Source organism: Nipponia nippon, unplaced genomic scaffold (assembly GCF_047370975.1).
Source record: "Nipponia nippon isolate SJK-2023a ecotype South Korea unplaced genomic scaffold, ASM4737097v1 scaffold_3, whole genome shotgun sequence".
Classification (NCBI taxonomy): domain Eukaryota; kingdom Metazoa; phylum Chordata; class Aves; order Pelecaniformes; family Threskiornithidae; genus Nipponia; species Nipponia nippon.
The window spans coordinates 71,042,315-71,061,572 of NW_028262347.1; the positions used below are offsets into that span (position 1 = coordinate 71,042,315).

Here is a 19,258-nt window from a genome sequence, read left to right on the forward strand (position 1 = left end):
TTAGAAAATTAAGCATGCCTCTGGCCGTGACACTTTGTAGATCCGAAAGCAGGAGTTTGTGAGGGAGTGATCTGCTCTGGACAATGTCCATGAGCAGGCAAATGCTGGCCTGTCCTCCCTGTCGCTGCTTCTCCCTGGCTGCAGCCAGTGGCCGGCTGGTTGAGCGGCAGCTCACTGAGAAGCGGTGAGCAGGTGGGATGTGTGTCTCAGGGACATGCCGACTGCTTGGAGATGAGAGCTGAGGAGAACTGAAGGTCAGAAGACAGACTGATAGCAAGAGGCCCGCCAAAGGCGGTGGAGCTCTCTGTGGGGAGGGAGGGGCCACTCTGGGGCAGGGTTTGCTTTTCGTTTTCCAAGTGGTGTGAAGATACAGAGATAATGGTCTGGTTTATCTCCGATCTAAAAGGCTTTATATAAGTCCGTCCTGCTTGTCTGTGTCAGTGCCAGTGGCAGTGCTTGTGTGGCTCCTGACAAACTTCCTTCCTGAACTCCAGCTGGCTTCCTCAGTGAGCGTGGGCATCAGAAGCGAGGGCCCAGCTCTACCCTTGGAGCTGTAGCTCCACAGCATGCTAGGCAGATGTCCTGCTGGCCCTCCGGCCACCATGTGTTCTTCACCCTTGCCGGGGCTGTCTGAGGTCCCAGCACAGGATGGTCCAAGACATCAGTAACCTTGTGGGCAATGCAACTACTTGAGGTGGTTTGTAAACATGGATCCATGCGGATTTGCTGATCCTTGGGGTCTGATCCCAGGCCTTGGTCTCTCCTCACCAGGGATGTTAGCAGACCGCATTGATTTTTTTTGGGAAATTCTTATTTTCAAGAATATTAAAGTGGGATTCAGATGCCTAAACACAGGCATCTAGCTCCATAATCAGACTTCCCGAGATGATCCCATGATACTAGGGAGAACGGTAGGAGACCGAAGGGAGATGTGGAGCCTCCAGGACTGGCAGCTGGAAGCCAAGAGGGATATGTCATGGCACCTGAGGTGGCACTAATGTTTGTAATTAGACAGCTTGGTCACACCTTTGGTGTCTTTTAGGCTGAGCCCTTTGGCAAATGTGGCTGAAGGGGACAGAGAGAGTGATGATGTGATGTGGACAGGAAAACATAACTGTCCCTGAGTAATGATTCAATGTTCTACCATATTTATTGCTGAAAAAAAATGTTTTAAAGTCAATCTTGACTATCATGGCATTTTTTACTCCTGATGTATTCATGAGTGTTTGGGATACTGTGCATATTCTTAGTTTTGAGAGAACTGACATTAATAGCTATTAAGTTAAGCCTGAAACTGTGTGACATTGTTAATTACCTCCAGTCATGTAATTTATTGAACTTACAAAACTTAAGTTCTTGAGTGCTGTGACTAATTATAAGATTGGAAATTAATCCAGAAGTGAAAATTACAGCCATACTTGAAAATGTTTCTCAGGCAACTTTGATCATTTTCACATGCTTTTACCCACAGGTCTCTATGAGGAGATCCGTCAGTGCCGTGAGGCCTGTGGAGAGGCTCATATGAAAACAATCTTGGCAACTGGTGAACTGGGATCGCTTGCTAATGTCTACAAAGCCAGTATGATAGCTATGATGGCAGGTAAATATATGTGTTTTTCTTTTTAAGCTAAGAATGTCTTTGCTATATTATTTATGAAGCTTAAAAAATTCTAGTTGCGAAAGTTGAGTTTTGCCAATAGTAGGCAAAACCTATTATGCAGCAATCAGTTACTGAAGTTGCAGGTGTAGTAATGGAGTGTCACTTGTTTTGTATAACCTACAAAAACTGCACGAAATGTTAAACAGCACTTAAAACTGCTAAATGACAAAACTTGTAGGAACAAATATTTGTTGCCAAATGTCTGATGTTGGTATATTTAATAAGGATACATACATTTGGGGCAGCTACGCGTATTAGCCAGGCAATTGTGGTGAGCTACAGATGTGGTGTAGGTAGGTGGATCGTAAGCTTATTTTAAATGCAGGGGGAACTTTCCTGTGAAGATTCATGGTGACAGCTCAAAACAGTTTCTGGTTTGTGGTCACTTCTTCTAACCGCCTCTATGAGAGTGCAATTCGGGAAACCAACTATACTGGACATGCAGCGAGGGGAACAATACCACGCACTCCAGCAGGTGCTGGGATGGGTTGGTAAATGGGTTGATGTTGCTGGTAATTGGTTTTAACTGGCACGCTCAAAAGCAGTAGCACTCACTACCGGCGATTAATTGGCGCTTCAAAAGGTGTTCAGTCTTCCCTGTCTTTGAAAACTTGATTACATCTGACCTGATGTTTAGGAGTCTGTCTGTCTTTTATGCTGAACCTTTCAGCTAAGAAACACATTTCCATGAGCAGGATAGAGATTTTAGGGGCTGCGTACAGTTTGTAGGTATTACTTTTTTGCATAGCTATAGCCATTGCAGATTGAATGTAGCAAAGCGCCCATTTGAGCCCAGATTTACAGCAGCATATTCTCTCTGCAGCTTTGGGCCTACGCTGGTATAATTTTCCCTAGTTTAACCAGGATTTTTAGGGCTGTGTTTTAATGCCATCTTTAAGATGCAAAACTGGGAACTGGCTGATGTGGCTGTATTCTTTGAACACTGTTCTAGACACCTGCTTCTTCCCCCGTGCTTGAAAGAGGTCTCTTCAAGTACATTAATAGAGAGAAGTGTAAAGATATACTAAGAACCACTTGAGTTAGTCTGTCTTCCAAACTTTCCCTCATTTTTGTGTTGATTTTTTTTTTCTACTGTAAGCTCTTCAGGCCTTGAATTTCTTCTTATTTTAGAGCAAGAAAAAAATCATCCAAGTGTCTTCTCAGTATTTAAATAAATATTCAACTTTCTGCTGACCTCATTGTCTCCTTATACAACACTATGCTTATCTACTTCAAATGGAATGGGAAGCATTTTAGGCTTTTTACATGCTCAGCTACAATGTCAATTAGTATCATTAGATACAGAGGATCAGTATTATGTCAGTAAATATTGCTTTTAATTAGAAGAGGTGTAAGAAATACACATTTCCTGTCATTTAAACTGATGTGTTAATCATTATGATCACTTTTTGTAACATGGAGTAGTGAAAAATTCGGGTTGTAAAGCATTTTAGCATTTTCATATTTTTTGCTGGTGTAGTTTTTTTGAAATACAGCAGATGGCTCTATTGTTAATGATTTTCCTTGCATAGTTATTGATTTTACAAGATACTTAACCATCTAAATATGTGTAGTAATCTCCTTATTTCAGTCTCTTGCTTTTTCTTTGTGGGTAGGTGTAAAAATAAGAATTTATTGGTGCTCTATGAACAGGTATTGAGGGCTAGGTTTTCAGGCTCTGACTTGTCAGAACTGCTGAGAACCTTGAATTCCAGTTGAATTTTGTTTGATCTGCACATTTGTGGCATTTTGGGGAGAAAGTAATTTGGCACGGTATGTTTAAATTCTAGCTTTAGTATCCATTTATTTTTTCAACTGGTGCCATGATTTGAAAGAAAGAAAGAAAGAAAGAAAACAGATGATCTTGTGGGTATGGCAGGCCCTGGCAACTTTCATCTGAAGATAAAAGAGCAACACCTCTGATAAACTTGACTCCAGGGATTAGTTTTACATGGGGAAATGAGTTACACAGTATAGAGGATTCAACTGCATAACTGACTTAGAAGTCTTTGCTGCTGCTGGCCAATTGCTCCTGTCCTTTGCACCAAAATTTGCTGCTCCTTCAGCTGTGCTGTTCGAAGTGCTCATCATGCAGCGTTGTAAACTGAGCTTTCAAAGTAATACAGTTGAAAATTACTCTAGAAAAGGGGTATCATCTAGTTTGTTGTGAGGGTTTTTTGATTGGTTGTCATTGTTTTTTGCTGGGTTGGTTGGTTTGGTTGGTTGTTTTTTTTTTTTTAAATGGTCACCGCCTTAACAATCTGGTTTGCATGCCTTGCCTCGCATGCAACTGTATCCGTACAACTGAGGACATGACTGCAGTCCTTAAACTGTTTTCACTTCACAGCGCGTGATGTAAGCCTATCATGTAGGGAGCACAAAATCCTAGCCTTACAGATGTTCACATTGCCATTGCTGCGCATGCACACATTCACCTAGGTTCTGAAGCACAGAGCCACTAGTTGTGTTGTAACATATAGATAAAATACCTGTATTTCCCATGTGTCTCATTTGTGAGACTCAGAAGGCTGAGAGAGTAACACAATGCTGATTTATCACTAGCTCTGTGGTTAAAAAGCTTGCCTGGGATGTCTGGGACTTGGTCTCATTGACTGAGGTTCTTCTCCCACACAAGGGTCAGTCTTACAGAGTATTTGCTATTAAGGCTCTCAGTCCCTCCCAATAAAGTTCCTCTGCTTTGTGCAAAGCAATTAACTGAGCAGGGAATACAACCCAGATGTCTCCTCTCTCAAATAACTTTCCAAAATTTCTATACAGTCTTCCTTGTGCTTACTTGAGGAATTATTGGTGTATGCTGGGAACCACAGCATGTTACATTTAGTCTGATTCAGCTAGCAGGTGGGGGTTTAGCCACTGGATGTGAGGCCAGCTGCACAGACTTGAAAAGGGATGGTAAAAGGTCAAAAAATGGGCATCTCTGCATTGGGTGGGATTTTAAAAGAACGCTAAGGGCCGTGCTCAGGCTGGGGTGGTGTGCCAATGCACTTTTATATTCAAAGCGGATTGCATAGGCTGCTTCTGTAGGCAAACATCTGTACTCTGAACCGCAGCCCTTGAAGGACTCAGCGGAAGCCATTCACTACACACCAGTGAGCGAGACTGAGCCCAGTGAGATGTGCAGATCCCAGCAGGGCACTGGAGGTGGAGGCCAGTTGTAGAAATGGTGCTTCATACAACATGCCTGTGTGCAAGATGTTAATGCCTGCACCTGCAAGAACTTGGGAAAAAGTGTTGCTTCACAGTGAGGTGTGATAATAATTTGCCTTTATTTGAAGCAGTGGCTCTTGGCTCCTCCTCTGTCTGAAACAGTACCTCCAAAGTACCACGACAGCTTTTTCTTCCTTCTCTAGCACAGTACATAAGGAGAAAGACATCAGAATGGGAGCAGGCACCCAGTTCTCTTAAATTCTTCTAACCACACCTTTACAGACTTGACTGACACACTAAAAATTCTTCTGGAATATTTAAGAACCTGTTTCTGAGTGAAAGAGGCTGACAGAGCTCTAAGGACAGTGACTCACCTGGCAAGAGTAGTCCTTCCAGTGCTAAGGAGCACATAATGGCAAGTAGAATTGCAGATCAGTGGCTCTGGGTCACCACCAAAGGAGCACATTGTTTTCAGAAAGCTGACCAAGAGAAAATCTCAGCATTGAATTAGGGGACTTTTGGTCATTGGTTTATAACATCCACTGCCATTTCTTGAGCTTCTTGAAGTCTTGATTGTGATTTGAGTACATGAGCTTCTCAAGGGAAACTGACTGCATCTTTGACTCTACCAGACAGCTTCTAGATGATAAGTAGAGCAAACTAATTAGCGTTTTTCACCGGCTGGTGTGTACTTGTGTGAGTAACCTACATTTCTACAGGAGACACTCAAATCTGTGTCTTCGTAGCCTCTTGGAATAAACAGTCCTAAGGAACACAAATGGGAATGCCTGACTCCCCCATACCAGAAGGAACTATTCTATGTTTTTTCATCATGGTGTCTTTGAAAAAAAACAGGTCTTGTACACAATTGGCTTATAAGAGGTAGGCCATTTTTTAATTTTTATGTTTTGACACAAACATCAGGAACTGCCAAGGAAGCCAGATAAGGAAGGGAAAGATGATGAACTTGCAGTGGGAAAGGAACACTTCAGTAAAGGTGTGGATGACTTAATTGCGTATTTCAGTCATATATAAGGCTTTTATTTTCAAAAATCATGTTTTAACCATACTACCTAATTACAAAGACTTTATTGTTCTGCATAAGAATTCGTATTAATTAAGATAGGCAGACTGGGGGAGAGGTGGAGGAAGTGATTAAGTAAATGTACTTTAAAAGTGAAAACTTCATCTGTGTCATTTTAACTGTGAAAGCTGGACTTCACAGTACAGCTCCTTCTACGTCACTCTTTGGGAAGCTAAGAGAAACACAGCAGTGATATATGAAAGATATTTATTTTCATTATATATGTCTAAATAATCATTATATATGTCTAAACCTGTTGAAAGAGCAGGAAGGTGTGATGTATGTTCTTCTGTAGCTCTACTAAATGGGGTTAAAAAAATTTTTCATAGGTCATTAAGCAGTTAGTCAAATAATTTGTAAGTTGAGATACTGACTCGTATTGAAAATTGAATTTAGAAAGGGAACAAATTAGTGCTGAAACAAACTAACATCTCAAGTCTCTAGCACAAAAAAACCTGCAAAAAGTAGCAGAAGAGGTCTCTGATACTGATAGGTTAGAAGAAGAAAATAAAATACATGAAATGTGAAGCAGAGATGCTTTGATACTCTTCATTCCAAAGTGGACAGAAATAATATAGCCTAACAGTGAAGAAAAGCTGTCTTTTGCAATTTTCAGGAGAGCCCACTATCAGTCCTCCCAGGCCTCATCCTGCCTTACAGGAGTGGTTTCAGCTAATACACACTTAAAATTTTCACAGCAAACCTTACCAAAACTTAAAGGCATGAATAGGCTGGCCTTGTCCTGGATTCAGAGAGCGACTGGCTGAAGGCTGTAGTATTCAATCTTTGTCTTTAAAAGCAGAGAGCTGTGCCGCAAGGTTCCCGCAAAGAAAACTCAGGACATGGGAGTACTGTGTGAAGAGGTTTCCTCCAAAATCCTGAAGACCGGGACATCTCACTGCACAAAAGCCTAGTCCTGAATTAAGAAAAGATATGAGAGTTTAATGATTATAAGAAGAGAGAGTCCAAGAAATGTGGTTTGGAACATCACAGGATAATGCCTGGCTACACAAAGCTTTTACCCCAGCCTCTAAATAAGGTTTTCATACTGTTGTTAATATTGGTGCAGATCCATTTTTAGCACGAATAATGAGAAGACAAATTCTAAAATATCAATAGCTGTTGTTTTGAGCACCGTCTTGCAAAGATTTGTTTTGAGCAGGGTTAGGTGGTGTGGCTGTAAACATGATAGCAGCTGTCTAAGTGCAAGGGATGAATTTCGTACTGCTGGATGTGGACCACCATGATCCGAAACTTCTACCAAGCAAATGTTTTATGAAAAATGAAAGAGAAGAAAGGAAACCAAGCTAGCAAAATTTGCCTGAAAAGCTAGGCATGCTTTGCGGAAATCCTACTAACGTAGGAAACAAGACTACTGAATAAGTAATAATACTTAGCACTTGGATAGCACTTTATGTCTTCAAAGCACATACAGACATTAGCAGAATGAATCTCACAGTCGCTCTGTGAAGTATATGACAAAGATCATACCAGACAAGTCAAAAGTCAAGCTGAGATCAGTTGTGAGTTCCTGGCTTTATATCTCATGCTCAAAACAGAAGTTGAGACCCTCAATAGCATGTAAGTTGTACTATGTTTAAAGAAAAGTTTGATTTAATTACGTGTCTACAACTTCAGCTGTAATTTGATACTGTCAGCCAGTTATTAGAGCCCAGAGCATTTCCAGATGAAAGGCAAACCAAGGGAGGAGGCTTGGTAACACAGTTAAAACAAGATTTCAATTTGTGTCTTGTTTTACACATCTGAAATAAAACCAACTGTATTGAGTTTACAGTGTATCTGTAAAGGGTACGCTTTACCCTGTAAAAGGTCTGTCAGAAATTAGGGGCAATGGGTGGCTATCGTCTTCTGAAAGCAGACTGGGTCAAAATTGGCAGCTCCTTTCTACAGATGTGAACTGGCTCCAAGTGCTTTCCAGGTTACAGACTATGTTAAGCTTTGGTCTGGAGCTCCAGTTTAGAGCTGGGGACAAACTAGCAAGTCCTTACTCTTCTGAATGTGTAGGAAGAGGACTTACTAAGGCTTTCTCAGTCACGGTCTGGTGTCAGTTTCCTCTCCCTCCAACCAAGCAGGGTCAGAGTGAGTCCAAGGTGTGATGGGGCTTGCTTGCTGTTCCAGCTTGGCTGAGCTGCACTCACTGGCTGGGGAAGGTAGATGTTGAAATGCAGCGTATTCTTGTGTCTGACTGCTTGTCTTCAGAGAACAAAGCACAGTGCAGAGGGAGTTCTCCCACCTGTGTTGTCAAATGATAGAGAATAATCCCAACTTTCTTTGGCTGTGATCTTCTGGCAGTACAGATTAGATCTAGTGTGGGCATGAGCACATTTCTGAATTTCTGTCAGTTTACTGAGAGTGCATAAAATGATGTTTATGTCAGCTCTCTTCTGTCTGCATGCATGCAGACAATACCTCATTTTGTCCAAAGATCTGCCCATTCCTTCAGAATTTTTAGATAAATTTGAACTTGCAGAGTTTGTACTACTTCAGTACTTTGCATGATGCAGGTGCAGTGTTGTATGTCATTTTAGGCACATAGCCTTGGTTACTGTCTTGAATATGTAGAAGTGGTTGCAGTTGACTGCTATTAGAGGCTCATCAGGACAGTAATTAACACTATGGAATTTTGTCTAGTAGTTGATAACTTTCGTGTCTGCCTGCTGCAGCAGGTGTCTTGCATTCTGCATAGTCTGCGGTTGTTCTGCATGTTCAGAGCTCTGGTAAACATCACTGAAAGTTTAGTGCAAGGAATGAGCACAAAACATGCTGTGGAAAACCAAGATACAAAGCAGGTCCGAGTGACATGGTCTGTCTCAAAATTTTGAATGATATTATAGATGGGAAAAGGTTTGGATTACGAGTTAGATCAATAGATGATCTTGGCAATATGGAAGGTCCTTAAATAAATCGGTCTAAAAGAGGTCTGTACAGGAACAAGTGACTTCATATATTCTGGTACAGAGTGGGGGGAAATGAAAAAGCCAGTAGTATAAAAATTTAGATAGCTGCATGTTCAGTAAGGCAGTACAAGGCTGCTCCCTTAAATGATGTAATTGCCCACAGGCTTAACAGTGATACTGCAGCTAATCACTAGAAATAATATAGGCATGATAGATAAGCTTGGAGTTGAAAAGTTCTAACAATGTAATCACAATATCCCCAGGTTTGAATTACTGATGAGAGTCCATACAAAGAGCAGTAACACAAAAAAAAAATGTTGGGCTTGAGTAAAGCAGACTTTGAAGAAATGCAAAATGAGACTTAAAAATCTGTCTGGAACTCAATAATGGATGTATAGGAAATCAGAAGTGAAGGAATGGAAAGTGGGTAAGAAACACTAGGGCAGGCTCTAATGAACAGTCTTTTCAGTAAAGTCAAAAGAGTAACAGAACCTTCTATGGGTAAGTAGAGGACAGAAGTAATACATAAGAGAAACAGAGATGTTGGGGGAAAAAAAGATACAAAGAGTCTGTGAAGAGAGAACAGAGTTAGAGTGTATACAGTAAAACCTCATTTATTTGTAGTTCATTAAGCTAGAAACCCAGATGTGCATGTGATGCCACATTTTGTTATGCATTTATTTATGTGCTTACTGAACTGTGTGCTAGCCTATACAGCCATATCTGAGGGGAGATGGTTATCTGGGGCCGTTCATATTTGTCATACCAGGATGCCTGGCAACTCAGTTTGCTAATTTTGTGAAAGGTCTGTTCTATTAATGGTGTTCTACTGTAATCAGAAAATAGCAATATACAGCCTCTACTGAAGTCAAAGAAGAAATACCAGTGTAAAACAGATAACATCTGTCAGCTCTGTACCTGTTTATTTGATTTTGAATTATCCACAACACCTCTTGACTTTCTCACTCCACCAGCTCTATTTACAAATAGAAAAAGTGCTATTTCCAAGCATTTCTCACCAGAAGACTACCAAGATAGGTCAGAAAGCCAGAAGACAGGTAGGATTGTTCAAGACAGCAGAGGGACTCCTAACTTGTCGTCACCTTTGACAACTCTGTTACCTTCTCTGTTTTTCCATGTATAAAATTGACGTTGTACATTTTATAGGACCTCTGTGAGATGTAGTAAATTAAAATATAAGTAGAAATATGTTCTTCTCACTAGAAGGCAGAAATTTTCCTTGTCTGCATGAAGATGGAGTACCCTTGGTCACAACTGAAATTGGGAACTGGAGCAAGAGAAAGTCTGGGAATTTTCTGGTGGGAGCTGCTGACTCTGATTTACTAGTACAGCCGACCCTGGGAGTGACAGTGAAGGCGGGAGCTGGCACAGCTTGCTGCGGTACTCTGGGGTGATGGTGTCGTGCACTGCACGATGGACTGGCACTGCCTGTAGCAGCAGGGAGGTCACCTCCCTTCAGCTGTTTTCATAGCACTCCACCCAAAATGTTCTTTTAAATGAGAGAGTTTTGCTGTGCCTTGGTGTTTTCCCTGCACTGAGCAAAATGGAATAAGCAGTATGCCCCTACAAGAAATCGTAGAGTAGCAGGAGTGTGATAACTCCCCAGAAATCCCAGGACTTGTCATTGGACCTCAGAGAAGGGTTTGAACCCTGATCTGCAGATTTCTGCTTCTTGACCTGTAAGAAAGTGGCTGTTCTTTCTGCTTCAGCCTTTGAAACTGGTTGTGAAATAGTAGGTTACAGAGAGTAGACAGGTACTGACAGTATAACATACTGTTGGGAGGGGTTAACCTTCAACAAACTATCCTAAATGCCAGAATAGCATTTTTCTTTTGCAGATATTCAAGATCTTTGCAAAACATGTTAATTAAGGAATATCTAAATGGTATACTTTCAATTTATAATAACTGATGCAGAGAGGTGAGAAAGCACGCCTGTTGTGTTAATTTTCCCCATGAATGAAACCTTGTTTCTATGTTAAATAATTTGTTAGAATTTGAGTTAAAACTTCCGAAGTTTCATATCACTTCAGACTCAGAAATCGTTGCACAGTGAATAGTTCTAGTCAAACATGCCATCAAAATAACACGGCTTCATAGCGAAAAACTTTGCATCTGTGAAGCTCCGGCATTGAAGGTAATGGTTTGAGAGAATGCAATTTTAAAACATGGAAATATTATGTAAAATCAATAGATGTACTGGGTGCTATTTATTTCTCTGTTATTTCAGGTTGTTTTTTTATTGTGTTAGCAGCAGGTGTTAAATTCGACTAAACCGGTGAAAAATAGAAATAAATATTTAATTTACTGTATCTATCAATTATACAAAATTGGCTTATGAAATATTAAAGTATCTTTTAAGAGGCTGCAAGTAGGAACACTAGTTAGAAAATCCAATCCCTTAACAGAAACTTAATATAGATGTGGAAATAAACTAAGCGTGATTTTAGGGTTGCAGGTCCTGGGATTTTTTTTTTGTTGCTTTTTAAGGTGGCAAGGCCTAGTGATTGTGCCTATCTAATTTGAAGGTATATGCTCATGACAGCAGAAATGTGACATTAGACTTCTAAAGAGAAAGATGTTGAATGGAAAAATACGCTAGGAATATGTGATCTTGAACATCAATAGGTTATTTTAAAACACTATGGACACTCATTTGAGTAAACCCATTTAATCATAAGGAACAGAAATACAGTGTAAAACAAAGAAGCATAACGAGATGGACACAAACATAAGTGAAATACATATTGAGACATAAAAGTGGGACAAAAATTAGTCGTATGAAACAAGAAGTTTGCCATAAGGAGGTTATGGATAGTTTCCTTACCGATAAACTGGATGTTAAAACACACTGAGATCAATATAAAGACATCCACTAACTTTTAACAGATCATGTCCTAACGGTGCTGATGCTGTATTTCAAAGTGTTACATCATTAAGTGCAGAGAAACGGGCTGACTACCCAAGCTGACTGCCAGGTTGCATGATGCTACAAACACGTTCCTCACTGAGCTAGACAGGACTGCTTATTCAAATGCAGGCATTTATGCTTGTGTTTAACATTTTCCCTTCCTTGTAAATGTAAGGTTTTAATCGGAATTTAAAAAGTCGTCTTAATAGACTTTGTCAGTCTCTTCTCAAAGGAAAAAGTTTCTATCAATCAAAATATGACCATAGGATGTAGCAATATTCTTCAGGAATGCGTTCTTTTCAGTGGTATTCGGAAAGAGAGCTCTGTGGCTTTTTCTAGTTTGCCTCTGTGGTTGCTTGCAGTATTTTTGGTGAGTTACACAAGGGACTCGAACTTCCTTGGTAGTTACCTGGGTTACCTGGAGCCTGTCTCCCAGGCTTTCTGCACATCTTTGATTCATGTTGCCAAAGTGCAAACCATGTTGGGAAGATGTTAACAAGAACAGAAGATACTCCCTTCTTTGATACTATACTTTGGAATTTCATCCCCTGGGAGAAGTTCCTGATTTATATTTTTTTTATTCCTTTACTGAAATGGTAGTTTTTAATTTCAGCATTTCTCAGATAAGACAATTTCTAGTTTCTGACGGTGCTTACTTTGTAGTTACCAGAGACAACAGCTTTCCCAGAGCTGTCTGTAATAGTCCTGCTTTTGAGAGAATGTTTTCAAAGACAAAGATGACAGCAAAGTCCATAGTCTTCGTGGCAAGTCAACAGGGATCTGACATCTGATTGTCATTTGCACCTTTGCTGTTTCTTCCCTTCTAGCATTTGTGCTGTAAAGTGATGTCCCTGCAGTGTACAGCTGCAGCTGATTCCTGAATCTGAGTTCTCCCTAAATCTGAGACGTAGAAAAGGTTCCTCCTGGATGATGCCAGGACTTTTTCTTAAGCAAAAAGCCTTCCTTCCATCACCTTTGCAGTTATACTGCCAATCTAATGTCCAACTTACCAGCCTATCCCAAACATTGCAGAGGTGAAGTCTTGTAGTTTATCAAGAAGATTTGTTAATTCATCTCTAATGGACCAAAAAGGAAACAAATTATGACGTTCCGTATTCTGTGCAGCACATTAAACTTAAATTATGCAATACAAAATTATGAATCATATATTTTCAAAAGCCTCCTTCCCACTGCTCCTGGAAAATGGATGTGTAGAGAGCTCAAAGGAAACACAGCGCCTTACGCATAAATGGAGCTTTGAAACGACCCCAAGCCCTAGGATGAGAAAGCAGCTTGGTGGGGTGTGGTGGAAGGGGGTGCCATGTTTCTCATGACTTCTAGTCCTCAGTAAGAGGAGGGGTAGCATTTTCAAGTGGTGCTCTGATAACAAGATGCCATATACATGCTGTTGATAGCTAGCTGGTTACATTTATGTTGTAATCAGGTACTGTGTTTGCAGCTACTCTGGATGTAAGCAAATTTAGCTTCACAGCAGTTTGCTTGGTTGCCAGTTGCAGCACAGTTGCAGCTTCGAGGCAGGCTCCTCCGGGAACTTCAGCTGGATGGACCCTGTGCTATTGTAATGATGCCATTTCCAGCGATTTCCAGTGCCTGGCTTAGAATTACAGCTCGCTTAGCTTTAAAGTAACTGTCTCCAGAGTGTACTGCAGAAATGCTGCTTTGTTGCTTAGAAGTAAAACAAAAAAATCCTAATAAAATAAACAGAGCTACTCTGTGCTTTTGAACAACTTCTTGGTGAGTTCATTTGCAGGGACTTGCTTGTATTAGGAAGGAAGAACTGAAGGCAGGAGAGAAACCCGTGTAGAAAGTAATATATTTTTCTGCTGAAATGTTCAAGAGATTAAGTACAAAAAAAGTGTTAGTGAGGGGTAAAGAGAAGCCTTTAGGTTTGAAGGGTTCCTGTGCCTTTTTTACTGTCTTAAGAACACAATTTTGGAGTGAAACACAGGAACATGCAGAGCACTTTGCAATCTATGTAAGAAAATGCTGCAGATGAGAACAAATAATTATTAATTAGTAACACCGCTGCATTTTGTTACCCAGAAATAATTCAGAGAAGGGTTCTGCCAGTTGAGGTTATTGTCTAATGTCTGGTTCATGAAAGACAGAAGCAGGAGAGGATCTGACATTATCTGAGTGGAATTTTTAAATGGCGGAAGGCAAAGGGAAGGTAAGAACAGAATCCGTTCAAGTTGGAAGGAGGCAGATAATATGGCATTTGAGGATTAAGTGATGCATTCTGTATTATTCACGGCCGTGACTCCGGTATGGCTTGTAGGTTTTCTATGTTTTCATTTGCTAGATTAGGTGGGACACCACGTAGAGTAAAGTAGTCAGTGAAACATAGAAAGGTTTAGATCATCATGATCATACAAAGCTTGCAGACGTCTTTCCACAAAATGTGAGTTGCTACAGCACTGATTTTTATGTTAATTTACTAGTGAATAATTTAAAAAGACCTGTTTATTTTTTAATAAAAAGGAAAGATATAAATTGGCTGAGTGTTCCTAATGTTACTTACAGCTGTCATTGAGCAGATGTTAGGCATTCTTAGTGGTATGCTAGACCAAAATAAATTTTATGAATAAACAAACAATTTCTTTTTGCTACCAGTTCTTTCAGGCTGATTCTCTCCCAAATTCACAATAAATGGCTTTTTAAAATCTCCTCATAAATAATTACCTTTCTTGTGCCACTTTTTTCTAGGCACTTGGATTTTAATTACAATGATGAACTGTTTTAATAAGTTGTTAAATAATTTTATCTTTTTAGGGCTGAATCCATTTTCCATTTCTCTTGGACTTCATTGGTTCCTGGGATTTTAATCCTTTTAATTCTTGCTAATTCACTTGATATTACACTTTCACTCCCCTTTATAAATTCACATTGGAGAAGCAAACAGCATGCAGCAGCATCTTTTTCTTCTGAACTCTATGCACATACACACACCTTAGTTTGCTGATTAACAACGGTCCCCTGTCACTAGTAACCATTTTGTTTAATTCAGTCATTTTGATCACAGTAAGTTTGAAAAGATAGGTAATTAAATGGAGACAAAGTGTTTTTGCTTTGGACTAACGTCTGGGGGCCTTAAAGCAGTCTACAGAAGATGTCTAGCAAAGTGAATACTGTGCTTAGTTGATAGATAAGGGATATGCAACACTGCTATACTCCACTTTAGACCAGTGTTTTCCAATGTAAATACTTATTAGATAACTTTGTATGTGATTTGATGTAGAGAAATGCTGAGCACGTAATTCCTCGTAACTTCAGCTGTGATTCAGTACCTGTGGAAAAACAGCTGCTTTATTGGAATGTACGCATTGCTATCAGGATGGGGGAGAGAAGAGCCAAGTGATGGGGTTTTAATCTTCCTGATTTTTAGTCTCATGGCATGATCAAGATTTACTTAATTAAAAGTGACTGCTATTAAAAACAAAAAACCCACGGATTGTGTTTAAACTTTCATAGTTTTCTTTCAGAATATGTATGAAACACAAAACATGGTACTATGTCTCATGATCCCACTCCTGACACTGAATAATTGGAGTCACTACAGAAAATATTAATACCAATTTAGATATCATTGGAAGTCATAGTTAAAAGTGTGGATCTCACAAGGCTTTACTTTTATCAGGTTAGGGTCTGTCTGTTCACATAAAATATCTGTTTCTTTGGGGTGCAGCCTTGGGTAGCTTTGCTTATGCTCTGTATGACCTAAACAGAGTATGCGTAGGACCAAACTCAAATGGAGAGACAGTCCTGCAACTTTTTGCTATTTATGTCAGAAGCTTAGGATTACAGAAGGAAAGGTATAGACCAGGCAGTCGTGCTTCCTGGTGTGACGGTGACACCGTCACTGCCGCTGCAGTTTGGCAAGTGACAACACGGTAAAACACAGGTAATGTTTTGCTTGACCATTTCTATTTCTGAACATGTAAGTGTGGATGAAGAAGCCATTGATACCAAAGTGAGTCTCTAAAATATTGCCATGCAAAGCTACAAACTTTGGATAGATTTTTTTTTCTATTAGACAGACATAAAATGTACTGTCTCAATGAATAGTGACTTTTAATAACTTGCCACTAAATACCTGTGAGGATATATATACATCTAACACAAAGAGAGTTTGATACTCAATTTCTTTCATTCACAGTATTTCAGTAAAAAGAGTGGAATGCCAAAGTACAAAATGATAACATATATTTAGTGTAGGTTTTTAAAAATATAAAACCTATATATAAAATGTAGATTTGAAGATTGAAATATCATCTTCATTTTGCCAGTGGACTAACGAAATGTGCATTTCTATATCAGTTTCAATTATTTTTAACCAAAACCCAGGAAGTTGTTTAATCAGATTGTTGTTACTTTTGGTTTGAGATGCTTGCTGTGATTGCAGTCCGTGACCAGATCAACACACAGGCTGTTGACAAACGGAGGTGGAGCAACAACGCCCCAGCATATTAAATAGCTTTTTATGAGTTGCTGCCTATTTCTGATGGTGCTTAAGGGTCTTTTTGATTTCATTAATTTTTTAAAGTAGTGCTCAGTAGATTGTTATGCCAGAAAAGTCTGACTGAATTTATCGGCAGCATGCCTTCATAAAGTATCCCTTTGAAATAAAATTGTTAGTTTTGCCATGTAAGCATCATTAATAATACAGTGTGGGGGGGGGAAGATTTCTTAAAAAAACGGAAGTGTGTCTTTCCCTGACCCCCAGCAGAGAGGTGCCTCCTGCTTGGAGTGTGGCTGCACAGTCAGGGGCTTTGGTTGTTTTTTATTGAAAGGGACTGGCAGGCTTTTTGGTATTCAGGCTACCTGAAGAGCTAGAAACCTTGTAAAACAACCCTGCTGACAGTGGTGAAAACATCTGTCAGTACCTGGAAGTTCTCACCCACAGTGCAGTCTACACACGTGGGCTTTTGCCGTTTTGCCAGATGTTGTTATCAAGGTGGGGAGAGAAGAAGGAAACACTCTGAGGGGCAAAAACTTCTGGGAACCAGGAGCTGCAAGTAAGATCGGTACCTTTTAAAAACAACCATATCTTGCCATTTTACTGTGCTGCCTTACGTGTAGGTAAGGCCTGCCAGGGTGTTACCCTTTGGATATTTGTTGCATCAGGAGAATGCCCAACACTTGCACCCACGAAGTCCATGATAGAATCTATGTGTTTGAGTTGATTGTGTTGAAGACTTTCAAGTATCATAAATACTAAACTAAAAGTGCCTAACATATTGCTAGTAATTGCATGATTACTGGAAGAGGAATATTCAGCCCTCTATACAAGTCCCTAAATAACCTTTTCTACCCGATTTGTAAAAGCCAGGAAACAAACGTATCACAGTTGAGTCTGGTGAGATTTGGCACCTTATATTTTTTTTTTCAGGCAAAGCCAAAAGCTTGACATTGGCCACAAAGTGCTCTTGGGAAATGTCTTTGATACTGGAAATCCTCCCCAGTGCTGAAGCCTCCACCTGTGCCAGCTGCCTTTTTATGTGTAGGGAACAGTGTGGAAGGGGGGCTGATGCTGGCTGTTTGTCCTCTGCATGACAAAGAGGCTGGATGCTGGACAGATTCTGACTGTGGCATTAAGACTTGACTTTTAAATCTCAAAAATCAATCCTGCCTTTCTCTGGGTTAGAGTCAGAACAGAATCTTAAACTGCTTTTATCATAAGGTGTTGAAAAACACTCAAAATGACATTGAAGTGTCATGATTTTGGCTGTATTACGTATGGGTTTTTTTTTAAATCTTTAAAATTCATAGCACCTTCTTGATAAAGTAGACTGCTTTTCTACCTACTTTGTTCGGTGTGGAGTATTTCCAAATGGATTTTAAACAGCTATTTTCAATTTGAGTAATTTTGTTACAAGCTAGTAGACAATACGTAAACATACCTGAGTTTTAATGTTGACATATTTGTTTCAAAGTTGCTATCAATGTTAAAAAGCACAAAGCTAATTGTGGTTGCTAAAACATGGTATGCAATATGCCATGTAGTGCTGTGATTCTAAGCAGTCATGCATATTTATTATTTTCTTCCAAATTGCAGTGCTATTACTGGTAGATATATCAGGGTTTTAGCCTCAGTCTGTAATATGTACATGGACAACATTTTGAGGCTGAGATGTATTGATCCAAAACCAAGCATGCCAAGAGGGAAAAAGCCTGACCTAGATCAGTGCTGTTTTAATTATATCACAGTTTAGGATAGTTTATCGTTGTTTAGATTAGTTTAAGTGTGAACAAGTAAATGACGCAATGCACTTCAGTGTTTATAAAGGAACCTTAATGGGTGAGATTTTCAAATCAAATCTAGTTTCTCCCACAGCATTTTGGTTTTTCAGTCAGCCCAGCAGGAGGATGTGGCTCAATGCTGAGAACCTGAGTTCCTGCATCTATTCTGAAAGGAGAAGACAACCTTTATGTTGCTCCATAAAGGAGCAACAACCTGTTTTAGCAGCAACCTCTGTGTAACTAGTTAAGCAATGAGAATGAATGTTGTGGTTCCTTCTCAAACACCTAGCATGCCTTTATCTGCTATATGTGGGACACTAACACTCTGCCAAAGCAGGGAAAGTCACCATCCCCCTCAGCCCCTGGCCACATCCATATCCCTGTACAGAGACAATGTGTTATTTTAGAACCTGTAGCTTTTTTTATGCAAATGATGACTTTTGAACTTAGGGCAGTCTGCAGAATTCAGCCATCACTATCTGCAGCAAAGAGTCAGAATGAGGTGTTGAAAGATGTGACTGCCTTTTTTGTAGGTAGCCACTGTGTGTAATTGTGGAGATAGTGGTGGTGGTGGCAATGAGAGGGAGCAGGTCAGCTGCTCTGTGTCTCCATGCATGCTGCGGAGCAATACCACTAGATTTTATGCAGGTGCTGCGGCTACTCTCACCACTAGCACACTATCCATGCCTTTTTCAGTTGTTTGTGGTTCTTCTACTCCTTTCCCCCTTACTCTTCAGGTATTTTGGTAGTTGATGGAACTGCCACATCTTAAAGCTAATAGTAACCGACACACTTCTATGTCCACATACTGCTTCTGCTACCCCTTTGTCCCTGTTCACTCTTCTCTCCACTGGATAAAATGCACCACAGCTGCCTGCTTCTGTTTTGTCATGGGTGTTGTGCCGGAGGAGGCCACGGGTTTGGGCATCTGGGGCCAGAGCTGTGCCACAGCACTGCCTCCTGCCCTGGGTGCACTGGGGTGTGCTCTCAAGCTGAGCCTATGCTAGAGCAAAGAGGAAATTTGCACTGATGTCTCGTCTTGCTCAAAATCAGAAGGGGTGTGGCAAAAAATAGCCCACAGAATAGTCTGTAAAGGAAAACAGCATTGCGAGTGGGTAAGCTGAGAGGAAAGATGTATTTTTTTCTCAGTGATTATAGTAAGGTTAGGATTAGGTGTTGGGATACATTGATTTATTTCTTCTTCGGCTCGTCATGTGTCATTAGGCAAACTGCTTA

At 40.2% G+C, this 19,258-nt stretch overlaps 1 protein-coding gene across 2 annotated transcripts in view; it reads left to right on the forward strand.

Annotated features, from left to right (window-relative positions):
* DERA (deoxyribose-phosphate aldolase) overlaps window positions 1-19,258 on the forward strand; it is a 57,540-nt gene that overhangs the window by 24,466 nt on the left and 13,816 nt on the right. For both annotated transcript variants that reach the window (XM_087767365.1, XM_087767364.1), the window contains exon 6: window positions 1,472-1,600. In XM_087767365.1, coding sequence (XP_087623491.1) covers window positions 1,472-1,600 — 129 coding nt within the window. The remainder of the gene's footprint in view (window positions 1-1,471; window positions 1,601-19,258) is intronic.